Source organism: Stegostoma tigrinum, chromosome 9, assembly GCF_030684315.1.
Source record: "Stegostoma tigrinum isolate sSteTig4 chromosome 9, sSteTig4.hap1, whole genome shotgun sequence".
Classification (NCBI taxonomy): Eukaryota; Metazoa; Chordata; class Chondrichthyes; order Orectolobiformes; family Stegostomatidae; genus Stegostoma; species Stegostoma tigrinum.
Genome location: NC_081362.1, coordinates 83,810,958 through 83,837,265, shown reverse-complemented (window position 1 = coordinate 83,837,265; position 26,308 = coordinate 83,810,958). Strand labels below are relative to the sequence as shown.

At 39.9% G+C, this 26,308-nt stretch overlaps 1 protein-coding gene across 4 annotated transcripts in view; it reads right to left on the bottom strand.

Moving 5' to 3' along the window:
- The window catches only part of sdccag8 (SHH signaling and ciliogenesis regulator sdccag8), a 328,334-nt gene that overhangs the window by 223,398 nt on the left and 78,628 nt on the right, over positions 1–26,308 (bottom strand). For all 4 annotated transcript variants that reach the window (XR_007248183.2, XR_007248182.2, XM_048536980.2 and 1 more), the window contains exon 12: positions 19,177–19,293. Coding sequence is in view for 2 of the 4 variants with exons in the window: in XM_048536980.2 (XP_048392937.2) it covers positions 19,177–19,293 (117 nt within the window). In the remaining 2 variants the exon portion in view is untranslated. The remainder of the gene's footprint in view (positions 1–19,176; positions 19,294–26,308) is intronic.

The following is a 26,308-nucleotide window of genomic DNA, read 5'->3' as shown; positions in this document are numbered from 1 at the left end:
TCACTTCCAAAACCCATTCACAGCCTCATGGCACCTTCCACTGCAACCACAGAAGGTGTAACACCAGTCCATTTACCTCTTTCCTCCTCATTATTCAAGGGCCCAAACACACTGTCCAGATGAAACAGCACTTTATCTGCACTTCACTCAATCTAGTCTATTGTATGCACTATTCACAATGTGGTCTCCTCTCCATCGGGGAAATGAAGCATAGACTGGGTAACCGTTTCACAGAACATCTACATTTGTCCTCAGAAAAAGACTTTGAGCTTCAAGTTGCCCGTCAACATCTCTGTCTCAGGCTTGCTACGGTGCTCCAGCAAAGATCAGTGCAAGCTGGAAGAACAGCACCTCATTTTCCACTTGGCAATTCCACAGACTTCCGGACTCAATATTGAGTTTGAGTCAATATTGATATTGAGTCAATATTGAATGGTCACTGGACCCGAAACGTTAACTCTGTTTTCTCCTCTACAGATGCTGCCAGACCTGCTGAGCTTTTCCAGCAACTTTGTTTTTGTTCCTGATTTACAGCATCCACAGTTCTTTTGCTTCTTATTCAATATTAACAACTTAAGGACTTGAACTTCTCCAATGTCCTTATCCCAACCCCACACTCCAGGTCTTGTTGTCACATAGCTTGCTATTCCACACAACCCAATGTTAGCCACTAATTAATAGTTATTCATCTATCTGTCCTGATCTGTTCCTTTGTCCAACTGTCCTCTGTCTTCGGGCTCTATCTCCACCTTTTGTTTATTCTTTACCCCTATCTTCTGTACATAAACCGACATTTTCCTAGCTACCATCAGTTCTGAGGAGGCGTCATTGGGCCTGAAACTTTAACTCTGAATTCTCTCCACAGACACTGCCAGGTCTGCTGAGCTTTTCCAGAAATTTCTGTTTCTGATTTCCAGTATCCTCAGTTCTTTCAGTTTTTAAAATGTCTCTTCCTTTCGATGACACGCTGCTTTTTTATTCTCCAACCAAAATGGATAACCTCACTAAACTCCATTAACCAACTTTTGGCCCATTCCCATGATCCCATCCATATTCATCCGTAATTTTTTTTATTGTAATGTACATTCACATTTACGTTAGTATAGACTGCAAATTTGGTTATAGTACTTATTATCCCCGAATCCAAATAATTAATACAGATTGTAAACAGTTGGGGCTCGAAGACAGAACCCTGTGGCATCCCACTAGTCATGGCTTGACAACATATTTATCCTGGCTTTGTTTGCTGTTTGTTAACCAATCCTCTATCCAAGCTAATATATTATCCCAACACCATGTGATCTTATCTTGTTTATTATCCTTCAGTGCACCACCTTGTCAATGACTTCTGGAAGTCCAAATATTTGAGACCTGCAGGATTCCCCATCACCCACTTTGCTTGTTAAATCTTCGAAAATCTCTAGCAAATTAGTGAATCATGTTTTACCCTTCATAAAACCATACAGACTCTGATGGATTGGTGATTGTTTTAATTTTCTCCTTTCTATAATATCTGCATTACCTTTGACTATCAGAATAGTTTCAGAGCCCTCCACATGAAAACTGAGGCAAAATATTGATTTAGCATTTCTACAATTTTTGTGTTCCTGTTATTAATTCCCCAGTTTATCCACAAGGGACCAACATTCACTTTAGCTCCTCTCTTCCTTTTTATATTCTTGTGGAAGCTTTTTCCATCCTTCTTTCCTGGGAGGAACTGAATATCTCATTAAATGAATACCAGCCACTAACCTGATCCCAAAGCACATATGGTAATGGGTTCTTGAAAATAGCAGCAACATTATTCAGAATAGTAGCATTATTCGCAGAAGCAGAAAACTTCTATGAATGTGAGTATGCCAAATCAAACCCCATGCCCAACAGAAGATTTTAATTCAATACCTAGCTAATTATGGAATTAGTCTAGAATTGGCAGAAAACTCAGTTTGCTCAAAGAATACTGAAAGACCATGATGCCAAAATTACCAGTTTCCAGTGAATCATCATCAGACAGCAGCAAAACAGAAGTAACTATTAAATCACAGCAGCATGAGTGAATTTCTATAGTTCTAGCAGTCATTCTGTGGAGTGAAGAGGTTTGGAGATAATTTATTAAAAATGACAGGGCACAAGAAGACAAGATTCGTTGTGATACTACCCTGAATGGCTGATGGAACTAAATTTAAGTCTATCGCAATTTCAACCACAAAATCATGCTGAACATCAGGTTTAGCACATATCCAATGAACAATGGATAAGGGTGGGCCAGGTTTACAATAATAATGTGGTAAAGGCATCCCAATAGCCTACACAAAGAATGCAGCTCATTAGTCTGAGACATATTCAATCCCATATAACCAATGAGATCAAGAGTGTCTGAAAGAGAAAAGCAGTATACCATATTTCAACCATTGGATGCATGTCTTAATTAACCATTCAAGGGTCACATTTGCATCTAATGGAATGGGTAAATGGTTGAAGGAGAAAAAATCCTTTCATAAAGAATGCAATATTCCTGCCAACATGCTTAATGTTTTGTGCGATTTCATGATCAAATCATTGGATGTTATTCATGCACCAAATGTCATCAGATAATTCAAAAAAAGAGAAGAATATCCAACTTAGTGGACAGAGATAATGATGATGGTGCTGTCAAAGGAGCTTTGGTGAACTTCTGCAATGCATCTTGTAGGTGGTGCACACTGCTATCACTGATTATACTTAGCTCGGTAGGGTAGCAAAGTTGGAAAGAAAGGAGTGGGAGGAAAGGAGTGGGAGGAAGGGAGTGTGGAGTGGAAAAATGAGGGTGTAGCTTCAGAGTGGAGTACAGTAATGTGGTGGGAAGTGGAGTAGTGAAATGCAGATTGAATGAGGTGATGGAGAGGGCCTGCTTCTGGGGATATATTGAGATCAAACCCAGCAGCAAAAGAAGGGCTGTTGTTTCCAGAGGAGGGCGGGCAGGATATTGGGCTGCTGGGTCCTTGGAGAAACAGAGTGGGAGGTGTAAATGTTTTGATGAAAGTATGGTTGGGGGCCTGTGAGGCAAAAACAGGGTCAGGTGAATAGCTACTCAGGAGTTAGATTACATACTTAATGTCCAACTTTTCCAAGTAATCACTGGCTTAATATCATTGGGACCCTCCATATTCTCCAATTTCAAGGCACACTTTCACACGGTTTCAGACATAGGGAAATTATCCAGTGAAATATTCAATTTCCCATGCAAATGTATGAGAGTCTGCTGCAAGAAAAGTTCTGCAGTGTCCTATAAGCAATTCCCATCTATACTGGATTAATTGTTTGGCCATTGGAAAATCTGGGCCATTTAAAAAAAATTACCAGTTTTTTTTCTCATGTTTCCAAATGCCCAACATCCACAACAGCATTTATATACTTGCTGTTTATGTCAACCACATTTTAGTTGGATTTTGAGAGGCACACCATAATATACAGTACCTCTAGAAAAGAAAATAAATATACACAAATTTCACAAAACAGGCAAACAAAATCAATAACCTATCCTTTAGTAAATACATAGCAAAATTGGACTTTCCGATCTGTAATTTTTTTATGTGTTAATTAATATTTTAGTACTTGTTTAATGATAAGTACAATCAGCAGCTATTTAAAAACCAGTACATTTTATGGCCTTATTTATATCCAACAATTAAACATTTGGATGGATTTTGCAATCAGTAGTGAGGCAGCTATGTTGATGTTAACCTCAGTGGAAGCTGTCTGCGTAGCCACTGTGATTTGGATTTTCCCTTTCCTATCTTAAAGACATGCATATTCGAAACAGAAGAATGCCATTTGGTTCCTTGAGCTTGCTCTATCAATATGACCACAGCTGATCTGTTTGTGTCTTGAATTCCACACTACCATTTACTCTGACAACATTTGTCAAGGCAAGTGTTCAGAAATAGTGAAGTCACTTCAGCAGCCAGTCATACTGAAACAGATTGCAAACTAGGAAGCTGAAAAAAGTCAGATGGTTTCTATAAATGTAATCCTTTATATATATGATTGGAATAAAAATATATGGAGAAGCTAAAGTGTCACATGCAAATTGATATTTTTAAAACAATATTTCTTACAGTAAACATTTAACATTCAATAAATGTAACATAACTCTTTCAGGACTAATGAGGCTGCTAAGCAGTAATTATCTCCTTAACTTGCTAATAGAAAGTTATATCTCAAAACTGATGAACATTTTTCAAGGGTTTTTACAGTGAGACTAATAGATATATGATTAGATAATCTAAACGGTAAAATGTTCTTTGATTGAATACAATCTGAGGGACCTTCAACAACACACCTTCTGTAGAAACATACGTTCACCAACAATTTCTGTATTTCCACACCTAATTGTGCATTCGCAAACTCCAGAATTTGTTGTCAGTTCAAAAGCTTAATGATAATGAACACTGATAGTTTCACTGTCATTTTGTGCCCAAAACCTGGACTATTATTTTTGGAAGAAACTAAAAGCTTACACTCAACTCATTAATGTAGTAATTCCAGAAACAAACCGTTTCTGGAGCACCAGTCAGAATCCTCACCACTCTCTATGATCTTATGACGGTCAAATTACAATACTACCACAGAGTTGATATTGTCATACTGACCAAATTCCAACACTAAGAAATTATAATACTGTTTAGATTGGCTAATTACAGTAATAGTAAAACCTTACTGCTTTAGGTTTACAAGATAACAAAGTGTGAAGCTGGATGAACACAGCAGGCCAAGCAGCATCTCAGGAGCACAAAAACTTACGTTTCTCATCTAGACCCTTCATCAGAGAGGGGGATGGGGAGAGGGTTCTGAAATAAATATCTCTGATCACTGCTTTAGGTTTACAGTTTGTCAAACTGACCAAGTTAAATAAAGTTAGAAGTTTGTGCTTGATACTGTACTTTTCTTAAACCATCACTTTTGTATTTTAATTTGGCTACTTATATGTTACCATTTGAAGACCAATCAATGGCTTGTGGTGCAGAATGAGGTGCTCAAAGGAAGATAAGTAGATGGTCTGTAAGCAGCCATTTCCTTCACGCAGCCTTTCTTCTTTCAACTATGTTGCTAAGTATTTCAACTCGTGGCGCATTGAATTATATAGCCTAACAAAATCATAAGTTTTATGCTGTGGATATTTGCCAGAATAGTTCCTGGGATGAGGGATGGTTAGTTGAAGATGTTTAAGAGTTGTTCTCCATCAAAAAATATTAATTATCTTGTTTAGAGTTTAGATAAAATAAATAAAGAAACATTGTTTCTAGTAGCAATGCGACAGGCAGTGGTGGACACATTTAAAGTGTTGGACAAGTGGTGTTGGAAGGATGTGGGAAAGAACATCTTATCATGCACAGAGTGGTAATGACCTCAAATTGTCAGCAATGAGGTGGTTTCTCAGCAATGAGATGGTTGAAGAAGAAACGATCAATCATTTCAAAAAGGAAACCTGAAAAACACTTGAAAGGAATAAACTTGCATAATAGAGTAGGAGAATGGAACTGTCTGGATTACTTTATGGAGTTCTGGTCTTGAATTAATTACAGACACAGTGGCTCAGTGGTTAGCACTGCTGCCTCACAACACCAGGGACTCGGGTTCGATTCCACCCTCGGGCGACGGTCTGTGTGGAGTTTGCACATTCTCTCCGTGTCTGCGTGGGTCCCCTCTGGGTGCTCCGGTTTTGAGGATAGCAAATGTGGTTCCCCTGTTCAAGGAGGGGAGTAGAGACAACCCTGGTAATTATAGACCAGTGAGCCTTACCTCAGTTGTTGGTAAAGTGTTGGAAAAGGTTAAAAGGGATAGGATTTATAATCATCTAGAAAAGAATAAATTGATTAGGGATAGTCAGCACGGTTTTGTGAAGGGTAGGTCGTGCCTCACAAACCTTATTGAGTTCTTTGAGAAGGTGACCAAACAGGTACATGAGAGTAAACCGGTTGATGTGGTGTATATGGATTTCAGCAAGGCGTTCAATAAGGTTCCCCACAATAGGCTATTGTACAAAATGCGGAGGAATGGGATTGTGGGAGATACAGCAGTTTGGATCGGAAATTGGCTTGCTGAAAGAAGACAGGGGGTGGTAGTTGATGGGAAACATTCATCCTGGAGACCAGTTACTAGTGGTATACCGCAAGGATCGGTGTCGGGTCCACTGTTGTTTGTCATTTTTATAAATGACCTGGATGAGGGCGTAGAAGGATGGGTTAGTAAATTTGCAGACAACACTTAGGTCGGTGGAGTTGTGGATAGTGACAAAGGATGCTGTAGGTTGCAGAGAGACATAGATAAGCTGCAGAGCTGGGCTGAGAGGTGGCAAATGGAGTTTAATGCAGACAAGTGTGAGGTAATGCACTTTGATAAGAGTAACCAGAAGGCAAAGTACAGGGCTAATGGTAAGATTCTTAGCAGTGTAGATGAGCAGAGAGATCTCGGTGTCCACGTACACAGATTCTTGAAAGTTGCCACCCAGGTTGACAGGGCTGTTAAGAAGGCATACAGTGTTTTAGCTTTGATTAATAGAGGGATCGAGTTCCAGAACCAAGAGGTTATGGTGAAGCTGTACAAAACTCTGGTGCGGCCGCACTTGGAGTATTGTGTACAGTTCTGGTCACCGCATTATAAGAAGGATGTGGAAGCTTTGGTAAGGGTGCAGAGGAGATTTACTAGGATGTTGCCTGGTATGGAGGGAAGGTCTTACGAGGAAAGGCTGAGGGACTTGAGGCTGTTTTCATTAGAGAGAAGAAGGTTGAGAGGTGACTTAATTGAAACATATAAAATAATCAGAGGGTTAGATAGGGTGGATAGGGAGAACTTTTTCCTCGGATGGTGACAGCGAGCGCGAGGGGGCATAGCTTTAAATTGAGGGGTGAAAGATATAGGACAGGGGTCAGAGGTAGTTTCTTTACTCAGAGAGTAGTAGGGGAATGGAACGTTTTGCCTGCAACGGTAGTAGATTCGCCAACTTTAGGTACACTTAAGTCGTCATTGGATAAGCATATGGACGTACATGGGATAATGTAGGTTAGATGGGCTTGAGATCGGTATGACAGGTCGGCACAACATCGAGGGCCAAAGGGCCTGTACTGTGCTGTAATGTTCTATTTATATGTTCTATGTTAATGAGTTGAATAGCCAGCTTCAGTGTTCAAAAAACCATGATACTAATCTTGGTTTTGTCTAAGTTGCCACATTTTAATTAAGGAGCTATACTTATCTCAATGAACATGAGCTAGGTCATCAGTTAGGCTTCTCATTTTCTTAATACGATGTAGTGGCCATTTTTGAAGGAAATCATATGTGCAGGTATTGTGAAACAGAATAATTCTCAAATTTGATTTTTCATGCAATCACTCAAAGAACAGCAGTGAGTCTCCCAGTGTGCCTTGGACAACCATTACTTATTAAGTTAATTAGGCTATGTATAAGTCAACTGGGAATTCAGCTCAAGGCGACTGGTGGGATATTGGGGCGGCACGGTGGCACAGTAGCTAGCATAGCTGCCTCAAAGCACCAGGGACCCAGGTTCAATTCCAGCCTCGGGGGAATGTTTGTGTGGAGTTTGCACATTCTCTGCACATCTGTGCGGGTTTCCTCCCACAGCCCAACGATGTGCAGGCAAGGTGGATTGGCCATGCTAAATTGCCCGTCGTGTTCAGGGATGTGTGGATTAGGTGGTTTATGGGTGAATGGGTTCGGGTGGGTGCTCTGAGGGTTGGTGTGGACTTCTTGGGCCGAAGGGCCTGTTTCCACACTGTAGGGATTCTATGACATTATTGGCAGAGAACAGCTACTATGGTTGTCTAAAGAACTGTCGTTCATCTTTTCCAAGAACAAACACAACATAAGAAATTCTTTTGGGATTAAGAGTGGGGGATGGTGGTCTTAGGTGGCATTTAACCAGATAGTAGCAGGTAGACAATGTCTATTCTGGTGGGATCTCGTAGCATGACAGTGAGTGATCTTATCTTCTCATCGTGGGGTGAGGTTCAAGAAGGTCAAGAGCAATGGGAGGGTTTGGCTTTCCGATGATATCCCCTGGCACCCCAACACAACAGGCAGGTAATCTTGGTTGCCCAGTTAGCAAACTAGTCATTTAATTGGTGATGGGTTGAGAAAGTTTTTGTGAACCTTCTCACCAAGAACTTAATGGACGAGTATCTCACCAAGGCTGACTCATCCAATTATCTCTTCTTCTTATGACATCTCTCACCACCTCCAGGACAGGGAAATACCACCTCAGGTTTTTTTTCAGACTGAGAGGAGTATTTCTTGTGGGTGGATCAATCTATCATGCAAACATTGAATAATGGCAGCAGGAGTACAGGAAAGTTTAAAAAAAGCGAGAAATCAATCTATTTTCTCTTATCATTTATACCCACAACCATCACATTTTTCTGTAAAGCCATAAAGAGTCTTGTTTTAATTTCTAGGCAATGTAGAAAGCAGGATTTAAGTGCATTTTATAAATTGTCTCCAAAAATGGAATCAGTATTATAGCTGCAATATAAATTTCAGACTCAAACACAGCCAGTCTCAATGCAGAATAGTACTGGCAACATAATTTACTAGTTACAAATTAGCTGCTAATTGCATTTATACAATGATTTTTTTCTAATTGTTACGCCTCACTTGAAAATCAAGTCCTGCTATTTCCAGAGTTATTACAGAAGTTAGATTTTTTGAAAGTATTCAGAATTCCTGAATTTACCTGTCTTAGAAACATACAAGAGAGGAGAAGGAAGAGGCCGTTCAGTCCTTTGAGCCTACTCTGCCAGTCTTCACAATCATGGCTGATTGTCCAACTCAATACCCTAATCCTGCTTTCTCCCTATAATCTTTGATCCCATTCGCCCCAAGTGCTATATCTAGTCACTTCTTGAATTCTTCAATGTCTTGGCATCAACTACTTCCTGTGGTAATGAATTCCACAGGCTCACTCTGGGTGAAGAAATGTCTCATCTCCATCCTAAATTGGCTCCCCCGAATCCTCATACTGTGACCCCTAGTTCTGGACACACACACACCATCGGGAACATCCTCCCTGCATCTCTCCTGTCCAGTCCGGTTAGAATTTTATAAGTCTCTATGAGATGCCCCACTCATTCCTCTGAACTCAAGCGAAAACAATCCCAACCTAGTCAATCTCCCTTCATACGTCAGACCCACCATTCCTGAAATCAGCCCGGTAAACGTTCTCTGCACTCCGTCTAGTGCATGAGCATCCTTCCTCAGAAAAGTAGACCAAAACTGCATACAACATTCTAGGTGTGGCCTCACCAAGGCCCTGTATAACTGCAACACATCCCTGCTCCTATACTCAAAACCTCTCACAATGAAGGCCAACATACCATTTGCCTTCTCTACCGCCTGCTGCATCTGCATGCTTACCTTCAGCGACCGGTCCACAAGGACACCCACCTCCCGCTGCACAAACCCCTCTCCCAACTTACAGCCATTCAGATAGTAATCTGCCTTCTTGTTTTTGCTTTCAAAGTGAATAACCTCATATTTATCCAAATTATACCGCAAATGCCACTGATTTGCCCACTCATCGAACCTGTCAAGATCATGCTGAAGGATCTCTGCATTCTCATCCCAGTTTATCCTCCCAGACAACTTGGTGTCATCTGCAAACTCAGAGATGTAACATTTTGTTCCCTCATCCAAATCATTAATATATATTATGAATTGCTGGGGTCCCAGCAGTGATCCCTATAATAGGATGGGATAGTGTAGGGGGAGGGGCTTAGATTAGTTTACAGGTTGGCGCAACATTGAGGGCCAAAGGGCCTGTTCTGCGCTGTAATGTTCTGTGTTCTAACACCCCACTACTTACTACCTGGCAATTTGAAAAGGACCCATTAATTCCTACTCTTCGTTTCCCCTCTGCCAACCCGTTTTCTATACATCTCAATACACTTTCCCCATTCCCATGCGCTTTAATCTTGCACATTAATCTCTTACATGGGACTTCGTCAAATGCTTTCTGAAAGTCAAAATATACTAAATCAGTTGGCTCTTCCTTGTTAACTCTACTAGTTACATCTTCATAGAATTCCAACAGATTTGTCAAGCATGGTTTCCCCTTCATAAATCCATGCTGACTTTGCCTGATCCTACCACTGCTTTCTAAATGCTCTGCTATAAAATCTTTGACAATGGATTTGAGAATTTCCCCCACTACCCATGTTAGGCTCACTGGTCTATAGTTCCCCATTTTCTCTCCACCTCCCTTTTTGAATTTTGGAGTGACATTAGCCAGCCTTCAATCTGCAGGGATTGTTCCAGATTTTATAGAATCCTGGAAGATGACCACCAATGCATCCACTATTTCCAGAGCTACTTCCTTAAGTACTCTGGCATGTAGATTATCAGGCCCTGAGGATTTATCTGCCGTCAATCCCAACAATTTTCCTAGCACCATTTCTTTACTAAAATTGATCGCCCTCAGTTCCTCCCCCTTACTAATTCTTGCATTCTCCAACAATTATGGTATCTACTTTGTGTCCTCTTTTGTGAGGACAGAAGTAAAGTATGTATTCAGTTCCTTAGCCATTTCTTTGCCCCCTATTATACATTCCCCCATTTCTGCCAGTATGGGACCTACATCTGTCTTTACTAATCTCTTTCTGATCAAGAGCCCATAGACACTCTTAGCATCAGTCTTTATGTTCCCTGCAAACTTACTTTCGTACTCTATTTTCACCTTCTTAATCAATCTCTTGGTCCTTCTTTGATGAATTCTAAACTTCTCCCAATCCTCAGATTTATTATTTTTCTTAGCCAATCTGTACGCTTCTTCCTTGGATTGGATACTCTCTCTTATTTCCTAAACAAGCCATGGATTGGCCCTCTTACCATTTTGCTTTCATGACAGATAGGTATAAACAGTTTTTGCAGTTCCCCCATGAGTTTCTTGAATGTTTATCACTGTCACCACATTAACTAACTCTCCCCAATCTATCAAGGCCAACTCACGCCTCATATCCTCGTAGTTGCCTTTATTAAGGTTCAGTACCCTAGTCTCCAAATCAACTACCCCACTCTCCAACCTGATAAAAAAAATTCTGTCATGTCATGGTCACTCTTCCCCATGGGGTCTCACATAGCTAGATTGGCAATGGTTCCCTTCTTATTACATAGTACCCAAACTAAGATGTCCTGCTCTCCAGTTGATTCCTCCACATATTGGTCAAGAAAACCATCCCATATACACTCCAGGAATTCCTCTACTACAGCATTGTGGCTAATTTGATTAGCCCAATTTATGGGCAGAATAAAATTACTCACAATCACCGATATTCCCTTATCGGATGCATTTCTAATTCCCTGTTTAATGCCATTCTCAACATCACCTCTAAAGTTTGGGTCTCTATATAGGACATCTACTAATGTTTTTTGCCTCTTGGTGTTTCCCAAATCTACCCAAACAGGCTCCACATTGTCAGAACTAATATCCTTTCTCAATACTGTGTTAATTTTCACTCTAATTAGCAATGCCACTCCGCCACCTTTTCCTTTTTGCCTGTCCTTCCTAAATATGAAATACCCTGGGACATTCAGTTCCCATCCCTGGTCATCCTGCAGCCATTTCTGTAATCCCAGTTGTAACATATCCATTTACATCTATCTGCACAATTAGTTCATCCACTTTATTTCAGATGCTCCACTCATTAAGGCACAAAGCTTTTAAGCTTGTCCTTTTAACAGTGTTTATCTCCTCCTTATTTTTCTCAATAGCCTTGTTTGAATCTTGTCTTTGGTTTCTCAGACTATCACCTTTCTTCTTCCCTTTTCTAACTTCTGTTTTTGTCCTTGCTGCCTTCTTCTTTGCCTCTTTACATAGGTTCCCAACCCCATAGCATATTAGTTTAAACCCTCCCACTGCTCTAGCAAACACTGTCCCTAGGCCATCAGCCCCAGGCCTGCCCAGATGTAACCTGTCCAATTTGTACAGAACTCACCTCCTGCAGAACTGGTCCCAATGTCCCAGAAATCTGAAACGCTTCTCCTGACACCATCTTTTCAGCCATAAATTCATCCGGTATGTCCTGTCTCCTCTGACTAGCACATGGCACCAGCAGTAATCCTGAGATTGCTACCTTTGAGGTCCGATTTCTTCCTAGCTCCCTGTCATCTGCTTTTAGGACCTCATCTCTCTTTTTAACCTATGTCATTTGTATGGATGCGTATCATGACCACTGACCATTCTGAAGGGGGAGGGTGAATGTCCTGTACCCACTCAAAGACATCCTTGACCTAGCATCATAGCATCCTGGAGTCTCGGTTGCGTCCACAGAAATACCTGTGTACTGCCCTTACAATTGAGTCCCCTATAACTATTGCCCTGGAACACTGTTTACCCATCCCTCCGCAGCAGAACCAACCTTAATGCTACGAGTTTGGCTGCTGCTGCTTTCCCCCGAGAGGTCATTCCCCTCACCAGGATCCAAAATGGTATATCTGTATTGCCTATCTCTCTTGCTCTGTCTGGTGTCACCCATTCCCTTTCTACCTGTAGAGTCTGAGCCTGAGGTGTGACCACCATTCTAAACATGCTATCCACAATGGTCTCTGCCTTGCAGATGCTCCACAGTGTCTCCAACAGCCTCTCCTGCTCTGAAACTCGAGCTTCCAGAAGCAATCTTTTAGACCCAGCTTGATGGAAAGCATGGACCAGATTTCTGTACTTGACAAGAATTATTATTTGTCACAACAAAAGAGACTATTGTTACAAATAAACAATCACTGGCATATATCTCTACTTGTTAAAATTCTAATCCACATATAAAATATTCCTCCTAACACCGCCCCACACACACACACACACACACACACACACACACACACAATGGCATATATGAACGGATGCAAATCTGGGAAAGAGGTTCAGTGGTCTCTGTTTATAGGATCTGTGATGATTCTTGAGTTGTACCTTTTTGGGCTGCATTTTCTCCATTGGTTTGCAAGAGGCATAGGGCGACATGTTCACACTTGTAACAGTTTCTGACTTATTATAAGTCACAACCTGCAGCAACTTCTGATGGCACGTAAAACTTTTTTTCCCTTTTAGGCAACAAAGCACACAAGATGCCACAACTCAGAGATACCCATGGCCGTCTGGAACCTTCATCCCCTCCCCTCTGACTCCACCCCCTCCCCCAACCCCACCTCCTGTTGGGTATTCACCATCCCTCCCAAACTTCTGCTCGACAATGCTGAACATTTTGTACATAGCAAAGGTCTTTGTTTTATCCCTCTGTGTCCCCACCTTAATGAATTTTGGGGATGACAATGACATCAAATTCTTCTCCCGTCGTCTTTGCCTCTGTGTCAATTTCTTTGGGAAAATTTCCTCTCCCATCCCACAGACTGCTTTGCTGGTTCCAACACTCTCCCTCCACCTGGATTCCTCCCTCTGGCCTTCTACCTGCACTCAATCTGTTGATTGAGAACTGTTGACATGACATAGGTCACCTCAATTTCTCTGCACCCCTCACCCAATCCAACTGGTTTCCCTCCAAACTGACTGAGATTAAATCCAACCCTGACTTTGTTATTAAGCCTGCCAACAAGGGTGGTGGTGTTGTAGTCTGGCATACCGACCTCTACTTTGTTGAGGCAGAGCACCAGCTCTCAGATACCTCCTCCCATCTTCCCTTCGACCATGACCATGACGTGCAATCCCTTTACACGTCCATCCCACACAAAGATTGTCGCAGGGCTCTCCACTTGCTCCTGGAGAAAAGGCCGAAACCACCTTCCTCTACTTGGCTGAGCTCGTCCTCACCCTCAACAACTTCTCTTTTACCTCCTCTCATTTTCTTCAGGTCAGAAGGGTGGCCATGGGTACATGCACGGGCCCTGGTGTGGTTATGCCAGCGTTTTCATGGGGTATGTGGAACATTCCTTGTTCCAGTCCTATTCTGGCCCTCACCCATAACTCTTTCTCCGATGCTCTGATGATATCATCAATGCTGCATCCCTCTCTCATCCAGAATTAAGCATGTTCATTGATTTTGCTTCTAATTTCCACCTACCCTCACTTTCACCTGGTCTATCTCTGAATCCTCCCTTCCTTTCCTCGTCATCTCTGTTTCCATTTCCAGGGATAAACTGCCCACTAATATCTACTATAAAGTCACCAACTCCCACTGCAATGTAGACCATACATACTTGCACCCTGCTTCCTGTAAACAATGCATTTCATTCTTCCAGTTCCTCTGTAGCCATTGCATACATTCCGATGAGGGATTTCAATGAGGGAGCTCTAACAAGCTGAGCATTCTGTTTTTAAAACTGGTTTGCTTCAGGCTTAAAGTGTTTGTTACAGAAGAGAATAAAAATAGCTCCTGAGCTGAAGGAGATCTGTGGGCTTCTCTCTATTTTGTTGAATGGCCAGGCCATTCAGGAGAGATGTTTGGAAGAATTTCTTCTCCCAAAGGGTGGTAGATGTTTGGAACACTCTTTGGATGCAGGGTAAATTATTAGTTTTAAATCTGAGATAGATAATTTTTTGTTAAGTGAAGGTATTAGGGGAAATGAGTCAAGGCGGATATGCGGAGTTAGGCCACAGATCAGCCATGATCTCTTTGAATGATGAAATAGGCTCGAGGGGCGGAATGGCCTACTCCCATTCCTACGTTTATTCAGAAAACTAATTACATAGTTGTTGGCAGGCAGAAGGCCGTTACCATCAATAACTAGTCATTAGTCCACAGACCAATCAGGTCCTTGTTTCTGGATGAATCTCCTTTTGTACACATCCCTCAGCTGTAGCTTTTCTGCAAACAATACTCCAACAATATTCAATTGAACAGGAGCTGTGTTAACTATGCTTGCAATGAGTGTCAGGTGATTTGCTTTTAAAAATTGCAACAACTCTTTAGCAATCCTTGCTTTTTCTGGAAAAGAAGTTATTTTCCCACTTCAGCTCTCAATTAAAAATACAGAAAAATACAGAGACACATTCTTTACATAATGTCCTTTAGGCAAGGACATCCACCACCCATAACTGGCTTGGCTTTCATACAATTCCATTTTCACAATATGTGGTTGAAACTTAACTGCTGTCTGAAACAGACTTGAAAGCCACTAAAATCAATGGCAATTAGGGAAGGGCAATAAATGCTGGCCTTGCCAGAAAGGCCCATACTCAAGGGAAGAACTTTTAAAATTATGGTAAAAATTTATGGGTGACATATTATTTTCCCCAAACCTTTACAAAAAGGATCTGTACCAGGTTCACTGAATTTCTGTGCCTCAATGTAGCAGAAACGAACAAGCATGAGGATCCTGTCGCACTGAATGAGGATCTCTTGATTTCTTTCTTGGAAGGTCATTTACATATTGCACACAAGAAGATTTAGTTGCATGTGTGGAATGGCATACATTGCTCTAATCACCTTCCTGCATATCTACCTTCTGTAGCAATTAGCTCTGCTGTCAAATAGAACCACTTATACAGTAAAAGACTACAAAAAATCCAAGGGCCCTGTCCACTGCCACTGGCACCATGACTCCCATTTCCTTGCTTTCATTGCGCCAAACATTCTTGTCAACACCATTCTGAAACAATGCCACAGAAACAAACTATTGCAGGTGTTGTGATTAATGTGATTGTTCCCAAATGAGCCTTCTGTCTGCCTCAATAATACTTCTCTTATAGTGTGAATGCAATGTTTTTAATTCGTCACCAGGATGTATGGTGAAATAATTCCAGACAACAGATGTTGCTTTGAAAACTGGCGAAGGACCCATGTTCCTAGTGAAGAAATTCACGATGCTGCTTTGAACTGTGATAACGACAAGGAATGTGATTTTTGTGGTAATATCAAGGCAACAGTGATGAAAATGGTAGGAACCTCAGTGGAATCAACAGCAATAGAAGCATTTTTTCTGATTGCTTGTTGACGATTTTCATTGAGTAAAATTCAGAAGTAGCAATTTAGGAGCGTTGGCAGCAGAATTATGTGTGGGTGCACAAACAGTACTAAAAAGAGTTTTAGCAACAATCTCTTATAGCTGTACTTGATTTTAATACAGACTTATGCTGCACATGATGTAAATAGAAATGGCATAGCAGACACTTGCAAATTCCTATAATGGTATAAAAGTTAAATTTGCTTTTTAGGTCTTTACTCCTTAAAAACATAAGTCAATACAGTTTTACCCACCCTGTTACCCACCAAGATTTTTAAAATGATGATCCCCACGAGGTGAGCTGATTGCATGGGAAATTTTGACATTATTGTGGACATAGTGAGGTGTCATTAGGAATCAGACTGGTGGGAAGAAATAGATGGTAATTGATCTGTAAACTGGCAAGTGGCACATATCCATTGCAAATTTTTTTGCATCGTTGAGAGTTTTATCTAAGTTCCATGCAGGGACATAGTGGGATATTCTGAAATTCATGTTTATATTTCACTTAACATGGTGGTATCTCAACTCATGAAGACTGATAGCATGAGTAAGATAGGAGAATAACGCTTAAATAGAAAGCTCAATGCATTCACCTTAACGAAAACATAGCCATTGTCATTAAGTATCAACATCTATAGGAAAGAGAGAAGGGCATTGAACATGAAGATGCCAATTCTCTGACCACTCCATATTCACAATCTGGTTTCCACAGCACTGAAAGCTATCTGGGACAAATCAGTGATATCTGGTGAGCTACTGATCGCATTATCTTATTCTTCTTTGTTCTTTTTGAATTGTAATGAAACTGACAGAAAATTTAATTGCTATTTTTTTTCCCACTACCTCTGTGATCCACTTCCATCATACTTCCTAAAATGGTACCAGCTGTTATTCCAACACATCTCCAATGGCTGCCCTTCCCACGTACCTCAACACCACTTTTGTTCTCTCCTGTGCAGGCTGCCATTCAGTAACAACATTCATAAAAACAGAGTTAGTGTACTTGATTGCATGGCTCCTGATGTGCTATGTGACTGCCTTTTTGGCTTCAAATAAGTGGATCAGCTAAACCTTATTTCAGCTGAAGATTGGCGAGTGAAGTCATCCTGTTTAGATCATGCCAGAAATTGCATGCTTCAGGCTTTGATTTCGCATCCTTTCCCAGCTGCTCACTCAATGGAAACCAACAGTGCTGAATCTCAACATTGTGCTTAATTCCAAACCCAACTTCAAATGCAACATCCATCATTAAACATTTTCCATACTATTCTACCCTACCACTAACACCTTATGTTACATTACCTCCAGATTTAAATTCTCCAATATTTTCCATAACCATCTTCTAAGTTCCACTTTGCCTAGTCTAGTTTTACAGAAATCTGCCAAGGATGCAAGCTCCTCAAAGTCATTCAGCCTCAGAGTGTCTTTGAAGCATTTTCTGTGTCTTCCCTGGAATGTTGCACATTTGGGAGTTGAGAGAACAGGACATGGCAGGAGAAAACCATCTGGACATACTGCCCACTACAGTGAATCACAGAAATTCTGGTGCCAGGCTCTTGGAGTTGGTTTCAAGGAGTTTGGTGTTTGTTCAACAATCCTTCCATTGAATTTAAAGGTGAATCTGAGACATTGCTGGTGAAATTTCCCCACTGCTTTTAAATGTTGATAATACAGTTTTTGGTTTCACAACAGTACACAGTGACAACTGCTCTCAGCACTAGTACTTTTGTCAATATGCAGAGCTCTTTGTTGTCAAACACTCAACAACAAAGACCTTAGCATCACAACACATGCCCATAAATTCACGGAATTTTATGCCTGTATATTTATAAGTGGATTTTTTTGTTTAAAAAAAAATGATAAGCTCCAAATACATGATTGAATGAAGCAGTGGCAGTACAATGCAATATTTATAACTACATTTTCTATTAACTTAATCATACCTTTTTTTAAGATTCTCCTTCCAGCCCAGCCAGAGAATCTGTTTTACCTATTTCAGTTGTTTAGCTTTCCAACCTGCATTTTTATTCTATTTAAATTCCTCAAGATTTCCCCCAGAATGTTTATTCTTCCCATATAACTCTCTGTTTCCCAACCTAATTAGTGGTTCAATCTAGATTTGGAGGTACATTAAAAATAAACGTGAGTGTCCCTATTAGCATAGTTTGACATCACAAGAATTTGTGGTAGTATTGGTCGCCTTTTCTCTCAATTAATCATAATTTGTACAGACTTTAGTTACTCTCTTCCATGTCCTCAAAGGTCAAAGTCCCTTACTGATTAACACATACAGGCAACGAGAAGTCCAACTTTACAGCATTGTGATTGTTGGGTCAGCTTAACTCGTCAGTGATCATTTCGTAACATTATGTTCAACAAAAATAATTTTCTGTAATACAACTTTAGTACACCTTTAAACTGACCCAAAAGGACAGGTTTATTATCTATCATTGAAAAGGAAATTTAAAATTATTGATCAGTTGTAAATTGATCACAAGTATATATTAGGAAGATCAGAACATTGAAAATTGTGCTCTTTCAATATGACTCTTGAAATAAAAGGAATTATAATTGCATTAATTTCTGTATGTTGCAAACTTGAGATAATTTTAGTGCACATTACTATCACAGTTGTCACCAACCTAAAAGCCACACATTTCAACAGTTTAAAGGTAACTGAAGCTGACTGAGGCCTAAGTCAAACAAAAATAGCCTTAGCCCAGGATAATCAAAATAATTAAAAATACATGATTTGGCATGTATGGCCCATTCATTCTGGGAAACCTTAATAAAGCAACACAAATGAGTATTAAACTATAAGCGTCATTAAGATACATTAGGTCATTTAAATCCCTTCAAATGCTAGATGCAGAGATCACAAGCTACTCATGTTCATGGGAATTCCAGTAGATATTATCACATGCTTGAAGGATTAGAATTTTGCAAATTATTGGCTGAAAGGAACCAAATAACAGCAAACACTTTTCACTAATATTACCAATTTTTCGGAAACATATGCAGAATGAGGCCCATTGAAGCTCAAGCCTGAGAATATTTCTGGGCCTTGCATTTCCAGAATTTCAATCCACAATCATGATGACACAAAGCCATTATTTCACATTTGTTATAATCTTAGTTCTCTTCCCCGACTCACCATCTCCCACAACTTTCTGAATCCTATTTACCTCTCAGGAAACAGTTCCCACATTTGTCACTTATGGAAACTCCTACCTGTTCTCGGAGTTCAAATTCTCGTATCATTTTCGTTTTGTATTCCCTGAACTCCTTCTCAGCCTCTTCTTTCTTGATTTTGAGTTCATTCAGCTGATAACGCAGTTCACCAGATTCCTAAAGGTTAAAGAGTCAATTGTTCATCTGTGAATTCCACTGATTTCTCAATATTCATTATATTTACATTCATAAAATGGCCTAAGAGTGCCACCCAGAGGATATTAAAAGAAACTTCCTTAACAGTAAATTAGCCACAAATCAAAACTCACAGGCATAATAGCATTTTTGAAGATTAATTAAGCAGTTAAGGCAGTGGCCACACAACTTTGAGAATTAATGGATTTTAACCCAGAGATAGTAGGAACTGCAGATGCTGGAGAATCTCAGATAACAAGGTGTAGCGCTGGATGAACACAGTAGGCCAAGCAGCATCAGAGGAGCAGGAAGGCTGACGTTTCAGGCCTAGACCCTTCTTCAGAAATGGGTTTTAACCCACTCTAGTCTGCAAACTGAGCCAGCCAAAAGAAATATTATTCAAAAGGTACCACTGCAAAAAAGTTTAGAAACAAACACAACTTGTACAAATAATGCTTTGGAAAACTATAAAAGATCAGGCATATAATAGAATATGGCAGAAATACACAGTAGGTCAAGTAAGGATGAAAACAGAGTTCATGCATTCAGCCATCTCATCCTGTTACACTAACATCTACTCGCTTATCTGCCACTCCCTACCCATTTACTTACCCTCTACCCAACCTGCCCATTCATTCTTTCATCTACACACTAACATTCTAACATTCAGCCATTCACTAACATCTACATTGGTACTTTACATTTACTTTATAATGGAGTGCCCAATATATTTTAGCCATGCACATAACTTATTTGAAGGGTGCTAGGTTCTGCATTTCTTGAAAGGCTGAACTAGTGAGAACTGTGGAACAGCATTAGGGTGGGGCAAGGGTTGAGCAAAGTGACAGTCACAAGTTGACTGTTGCTCAACTGAAGGTCAAGGCAAATATTTCAGGTTTATGACTTTTCTCAGAACCCCAAAAAGGTTGCAAGTTTTTTTTAAAAATAGTGCTGTTGTCCCTGGAGTAGAGTAAAAGGAAGCTCTATAAAATGTTAACAAATCCAGATGTTGCAGTTTTACGCAGGCCATGTGATGGTAAAACAATTTTAATAATGCGCGGCTACAGTAATTTGTGACAATATTCTTTGTGTTCTCACTGTATGGATTAACATTGGACTGATGTCTTCCATTTTGTCTGTCTGGGGCAAGCAAATAGATATTAATTTTTACTCCACTTTGTGCAACTCACAAACTTTTGTAGGACGCAGGACACATCTGGTATGGGGTTAGGAATTAATGATGTTTGCTATTTTTAGCATGTTGCAAAGCAAATATCCAGATGATTCATGATAATGAAATGTGAGGCTGGATGAACACAGCAGGCCCAGCAGCATCTCAGGAGCACAAAAGCTGGCGTTTCGGGCCTAGACCCAGCATCTGCAGTTCCCATTATCACTTGTCCAGATGATTCATGTTGTGTTTTCTATCTTTTCACCAAGTGTCCATAGTTCATGACAGATATTACTACTATTGTTTAATGTAATCTCAATGAATGCTTGGCTGAATTCCATTTCCACTAATGGATTCAGCTCACAGTCATTGGCATGGCTGTCAAGGAGACAGAGAGCTGGTTTATTGACAGATTTACAAGCAGTTAAGAGGATTATGGTTTTTTAAACTGATTCTTGAAGAGTTTTTGTTTTGATAAATTTGTAAGCTTTGTGAATTCACTGAGCTTTTGAAGGTAATATGGCTCACATCAGCTCAGATACATCAGACAAATTCAAAATATGTTGACAACATTATATCATAATAAAATACAGTATGATTAAAATTATATATGATTATAACATATTATCTGTTGATAGGACTTTGCTAAGAAATAAGTGACCATTAAATTGAGCAGCACTGTGAAAGCACAACAATGAATAACATGGAAATTCAGATTTGACAATGCATTCAACTCTCCTTTGGTCCTGCTGCCAATTAGTTTATATCTATGGTTTTTCCTTTATTGCTTTTATGAATACTTGGAATGCCTAGCATGACACATTTGAAACTAGGTTACACAGAAAGAGAAAGCAAAAATTATAATTGTTGGAAAATTCATTTGTCGTAAAACACATACAAAAACACAAGTCAAGATCAGTACAAAAACAGGCCATTTCAGGTCTAATTTGCACTTCTCACAAGTTGATCACCCTTTTCATTGTAGTGTTTCAAGTACAGATTTTGAAATAAAACTATAAATTATTCTTATTTGAAAAGAAAGAATGTTTTGCTTCTCATGCTTTACTTCTCACTTGCAATTCCCAAAAAATACAAGAGATTGTAAAATTAAATGACTTCCTCCAAATGGATTAGTCGTGCTGTTTTTTAGAATACACTTCTCTAAATTATACAATATATTGAAAACGTCATAAATTCACAGAATCACACAGCCTTCAAGGCTCCGATTTGTACCATCATGCTTTCCCAACTTTTAGAAAGGGGTAACCAATTTGCAAGTTTCCCTCTAGGCTCCAATATTTCACACATGGCGATTGGTATCGGCATGCTGATTGCTGTATTGAGTCCCAATTCCAGAAGTCACTGCTATGCACGGGCGTCAGAGGCCTGCACAGCCAGTTAGAAAAGTACAGGAAATGCTATCAATTAGTTACCTCATCTGCTATTTCCTTAGCACAGTGTAAATTTTCCGCCTTCAAGTGTTTATCAAACACATTTTTGAAAATTAATATTGAATCTTTTTCAACCACACATTCAGGGTGTGCATTCTACAACAAAGTGAAGCACTGTGCAAAAAAGATTCTTCTCATTTCATCTCTGGGTCTTTTTCCTAATTATTGTCAATCTACGTCCTTTGATCTTTCTGACGGTGAAGTTCAAACTGCTCATTTGATCAACTTGATCAAACCATTCATAACCTTTTTCAATTAAATTTCTTCTTTCCCTTCTCTGTTTTAGAATGTCCACTCTGGTTTCTATGATCTCTCCACATACTGAAGTTCTACATCCTTTTTATCATTATAGTATGTCACTGCAACCTGTCTAAAGGCCTTCATACAATTCCTACAATTTGGTGTTTAGAGTTAGACACAACACTACAGGAAGAGTCCACTACCTATTTTATAAAGGTTCATGTCATCCATCCATCCAATATACATAAAGGTTCAGCCCCATAGTTCTCTGTGGCAAGGAGTTCCAAAGATTCACAACCTTCTCAGAGAAGACATTCTTCCTCATCTCAGTCTTAAGCTTGCACCCTCTTATTCTGAGACTATGCTCTCTGGTCCTAGACTGTCACTGAGGGGAAACATCCTGTCAGCATTTACATTGTCAAGCCTTTCACGAATACTGTACTTCTCAATGAGAACACCTCTCATTGTTCTAAACTCCAGTGAGCGGAGTCCCAATCTGTTTAGCCTTTGCTCATAAAATAATCCCTGCATACCAGGGGTCATCTGAGTGAACACTCTCTGAACTTCCCAAATGAAATGCTATATTTCCTTTGATAAGAGGCCAACACTGCTTTCAATTCTCCAGGTGTGGTCTCTCCATTACCTTAAGCAGATGCAGTAAGACTTCCTTATTCTTACAATCCAACCCCTGAGAAATAAAGGCCAACATTCTATTAGCCCTCCTGATTACCTGCTGCACCTGTGCTAGCTTTCTATATTTCCCACATAAATGCCCATGAGTCCCTTTGTGTTGTAGCTCTGTGCAGATTTTCCCATTTAACTAATCCTGTTCTTGCATTCTCCCTTCCAAAATGAACTTCAAATTTTCATATGTTATACTCCATTTGCCAACTTTTTTGCCCAATTATCTAAACTATTGATATCTCTCTGTAACCCACCTTTCCACCTATTTTTGTGTCATCTGAAAATTTACAGTACATTTGCTTCCTTCCTCCATGGCATTTATAAACAGTTGCTGTCCCAACATTAATCCCAGTGGAACCCCATTGATTACAGATTGCTAACTTGAAAAAGACTCCTTATCCCAACTCAACATTAATATAGATGATGATTTGCCAATTACTTCTATAATAAGTGATTCCAACATAGATGGGCTAATAGCCTATACTTACCTACATTTTGCCTCCCTCCCTTTTTGAATAAAGGTATCACAACCTTCCAGTACTTCTCTGGAATACAAGGAGTGTAGTAAAATTACAACCAATGCATCCAATATCTCTCTAGCTACTTCTTTTAGCATCCTAGGATGCAAAGCATCAGGATCAGGAATACATACCTGCAAGTGGCTTCTCCCAGTCTAAGTCTACATTTGGAAAGTGGGAAAGCAGAAATCTTTCAAAAGTAGCACAGCGAGTGTTCAGAGACAGCATGGTCCACTTAGAGTGAAGGGTAAGGACAAGAAGAATAGGGTACCCTGGATGTCAGGGGATATCAAAAGTTTAATAAAGAAAAAGAAAGAAACATACATCAGGTGTAACATTGTAAAAACAGGAAAGGACTTTCAAAAGTTTAGAGAGCATATGGGATTGTTTAAAAAGAAAAACAAGACAGGCAATGAATTATCTTTGTAGTATGTGATCAATGAAAACCTAGTGGTATTATCACTGGACTGTTAATCCAGAGATCCAGATAACGATCTGGGGACCTGGGTTCAAATCCTGCCATGGCAGATGATGGAATTTGAAATCAATTAATTATATGGAATTTAGAATCTAATGGTAGCCATGAATCCATTGTCAATTGTTGGAAAAACCCATCTGGTTCACTAATGTCCTTTAGGGAAGGAAACTGCCATCCTTACCTGCCTGGCCTACATGTGACTCCAGAACCACAGCAATGTTGTTGACTTTGAACTGCCCTCTGGGCAAATGGGGATGGGCAATAAATGCTGCATAGCAGTGACACCCTCATCCCATTAATGAATAAAAAAATGAAGAGTTAGAGGACTACCAGGGTAAGAGTCGGACCTATTACAAATCAAAGGGGCAACCTGTGCCTGGAGCCAGCGGACACGAGTGAGGTCTTAAGTTTTCACAGAGGAAAAATAAATTGTGGACTGAAGATTTTGGTTGAGATAGTGAAGTTCTATAACACATTAAGATTAGTAAGGAAGAAATATTAGATGTTTCAGCAAGTGTACAGGTGTAGAAATCCTCAACCTGCTTTGGAAGGTAAGGGAGGAGATATTTAATACTTTGCTGGCCACAGGTGAACAGCCAGATAACTGGACGATAACTAATGTGATTCCTTTGTTCAAGGAAGACAGCAAGGATAGGCCAGGTAATTACAGACAGCAGAGGTAGGAAAATTCTTGGTAAAAAATTCTGAAGAACAAGACTAATCAAACTTGGAAAGGTAGCTATTGATCAAGGATAGTCAGCATGGATTTGTTAGAGGGAGATCCTTACTGACTAATTGAAAAGGTGACTAAATATACTAATGAGGATAAAGCATTTGATGTGGTTTACTGGACTTCAGTAAGGTCTTTGACAAGGTCCCACATGGAAGGTTGGTCCAATAGCTAACAGTCCACAGGACACAAGGCAAGTTGGCAAACTGGATCCAAAATTAGCTTACAAATAGAAGGCAAAGTATGATGGCAGAAGGTTGTTTTTGCAATTGGAAACCTGTGACAAGCAGTGTACTACACAGCTCGGTGCTGGGAATATAATAAGGGACGGTTATACACAATGAATGGTAGATCCCTAGGGAGTACCGAGGAATTGAGTATTGAGGGAGGATCTGATTAGGATATATAAAAGTATGACAGGCATGAACATAATAGATCATGAGAATGTCTTCACCATGGCAGATATTTCTAAGACCACAGGCCATAAGTTTAAGGTGAGAAGTAAATGGTTTAGAGGAGATCACAGAAAATACATTTTCATCCAAAGGGTGATAAAAGTTTGGAACTTGGTGCCTGACAGAGTAAATGTAGGTAACATTTAAAAAGCAAATGAATGAGTACTTAAAATGCCAGGGCATAGTAGGCTATGGACCAAGTACAGTTAAATGGAATTTGTATAGTTTGGAGTTATTTTGGTTGGTATATATGTACACCAGCAACCATGCTGAAAAGTGACATGATGTATTCGGCAACTAATTTTGTTTCTTTGTGGTTTTCCCATCACAGGCAATAAATACAGGCCTGCATTTATTGGTTGTTCCTAATCGCCCTTGAGGTGGTGGAATACAAAAAGCAGACTTACTAAAATACCATGACTACGCCCGGCTCCTGCAGAGCTTATTGATCCCTAAAGGCCTGTACAGCGTCAGTAGACATCACCAAAAATTGTATTTGTTTAGTTATTTTAATTCACTTGTTTTGATTATATGGGACTTAAGCCCGAGTCTTCTGGTTCAGACTCAAGGACCGTAGCATTGTTGAAGGTAAGCACCTGCCCGGAAGAACAGGGGATTTGTCTATGTGATAGCAAAAAATGCAGATGCTGGAGTCAGAGATAACAAATTGTGGAGGTGGAGGTACACAGCAGGCCAGGCAGCATCAGATGAACAGGAAAGCTGAAGCTTCGGGTTGGGACCCTTCTTCAGTAATTTCAGGATTTGTCTATGTAGTGCCCGACAATGAAAATTATAAATGATTGACAGTTATTTAGTCCATTTAATATATTATAGTGAGGCAATGTCAACTCTGATTCCTCTCCACGGATGCTGATAGACCTGCTGAGCTTTTCTGGCAATTTCTGTTTTTGTGTCTGATTTCCAGCAACCACAGTTTTTTTTCAGTTTTTAATATATTCCAATGGCTGGTTTCTCACTAACCAGAAACAGAGGCAGACTATTTGAAAAAATACACATACAAAAATAAAAACTTTTACGGGTTGTTAAAAACAATTATATTAATGATTAGGAACATAGTAGATCATTTAGCCCTTTGAGCCCACTCAACCATTCAGTAAGACCTTGGTTCATCCAGTTGTAGTCTCAGCTCCAATTTCCTGCATGCACTCAACAACCCTGGACATCCTTGTCTGTCAAAAACATAATTCAGCCACAAATAAATTCAATGACATAGAAATAATAAGAGTAGGCCATTCTGCATACTCGGCCA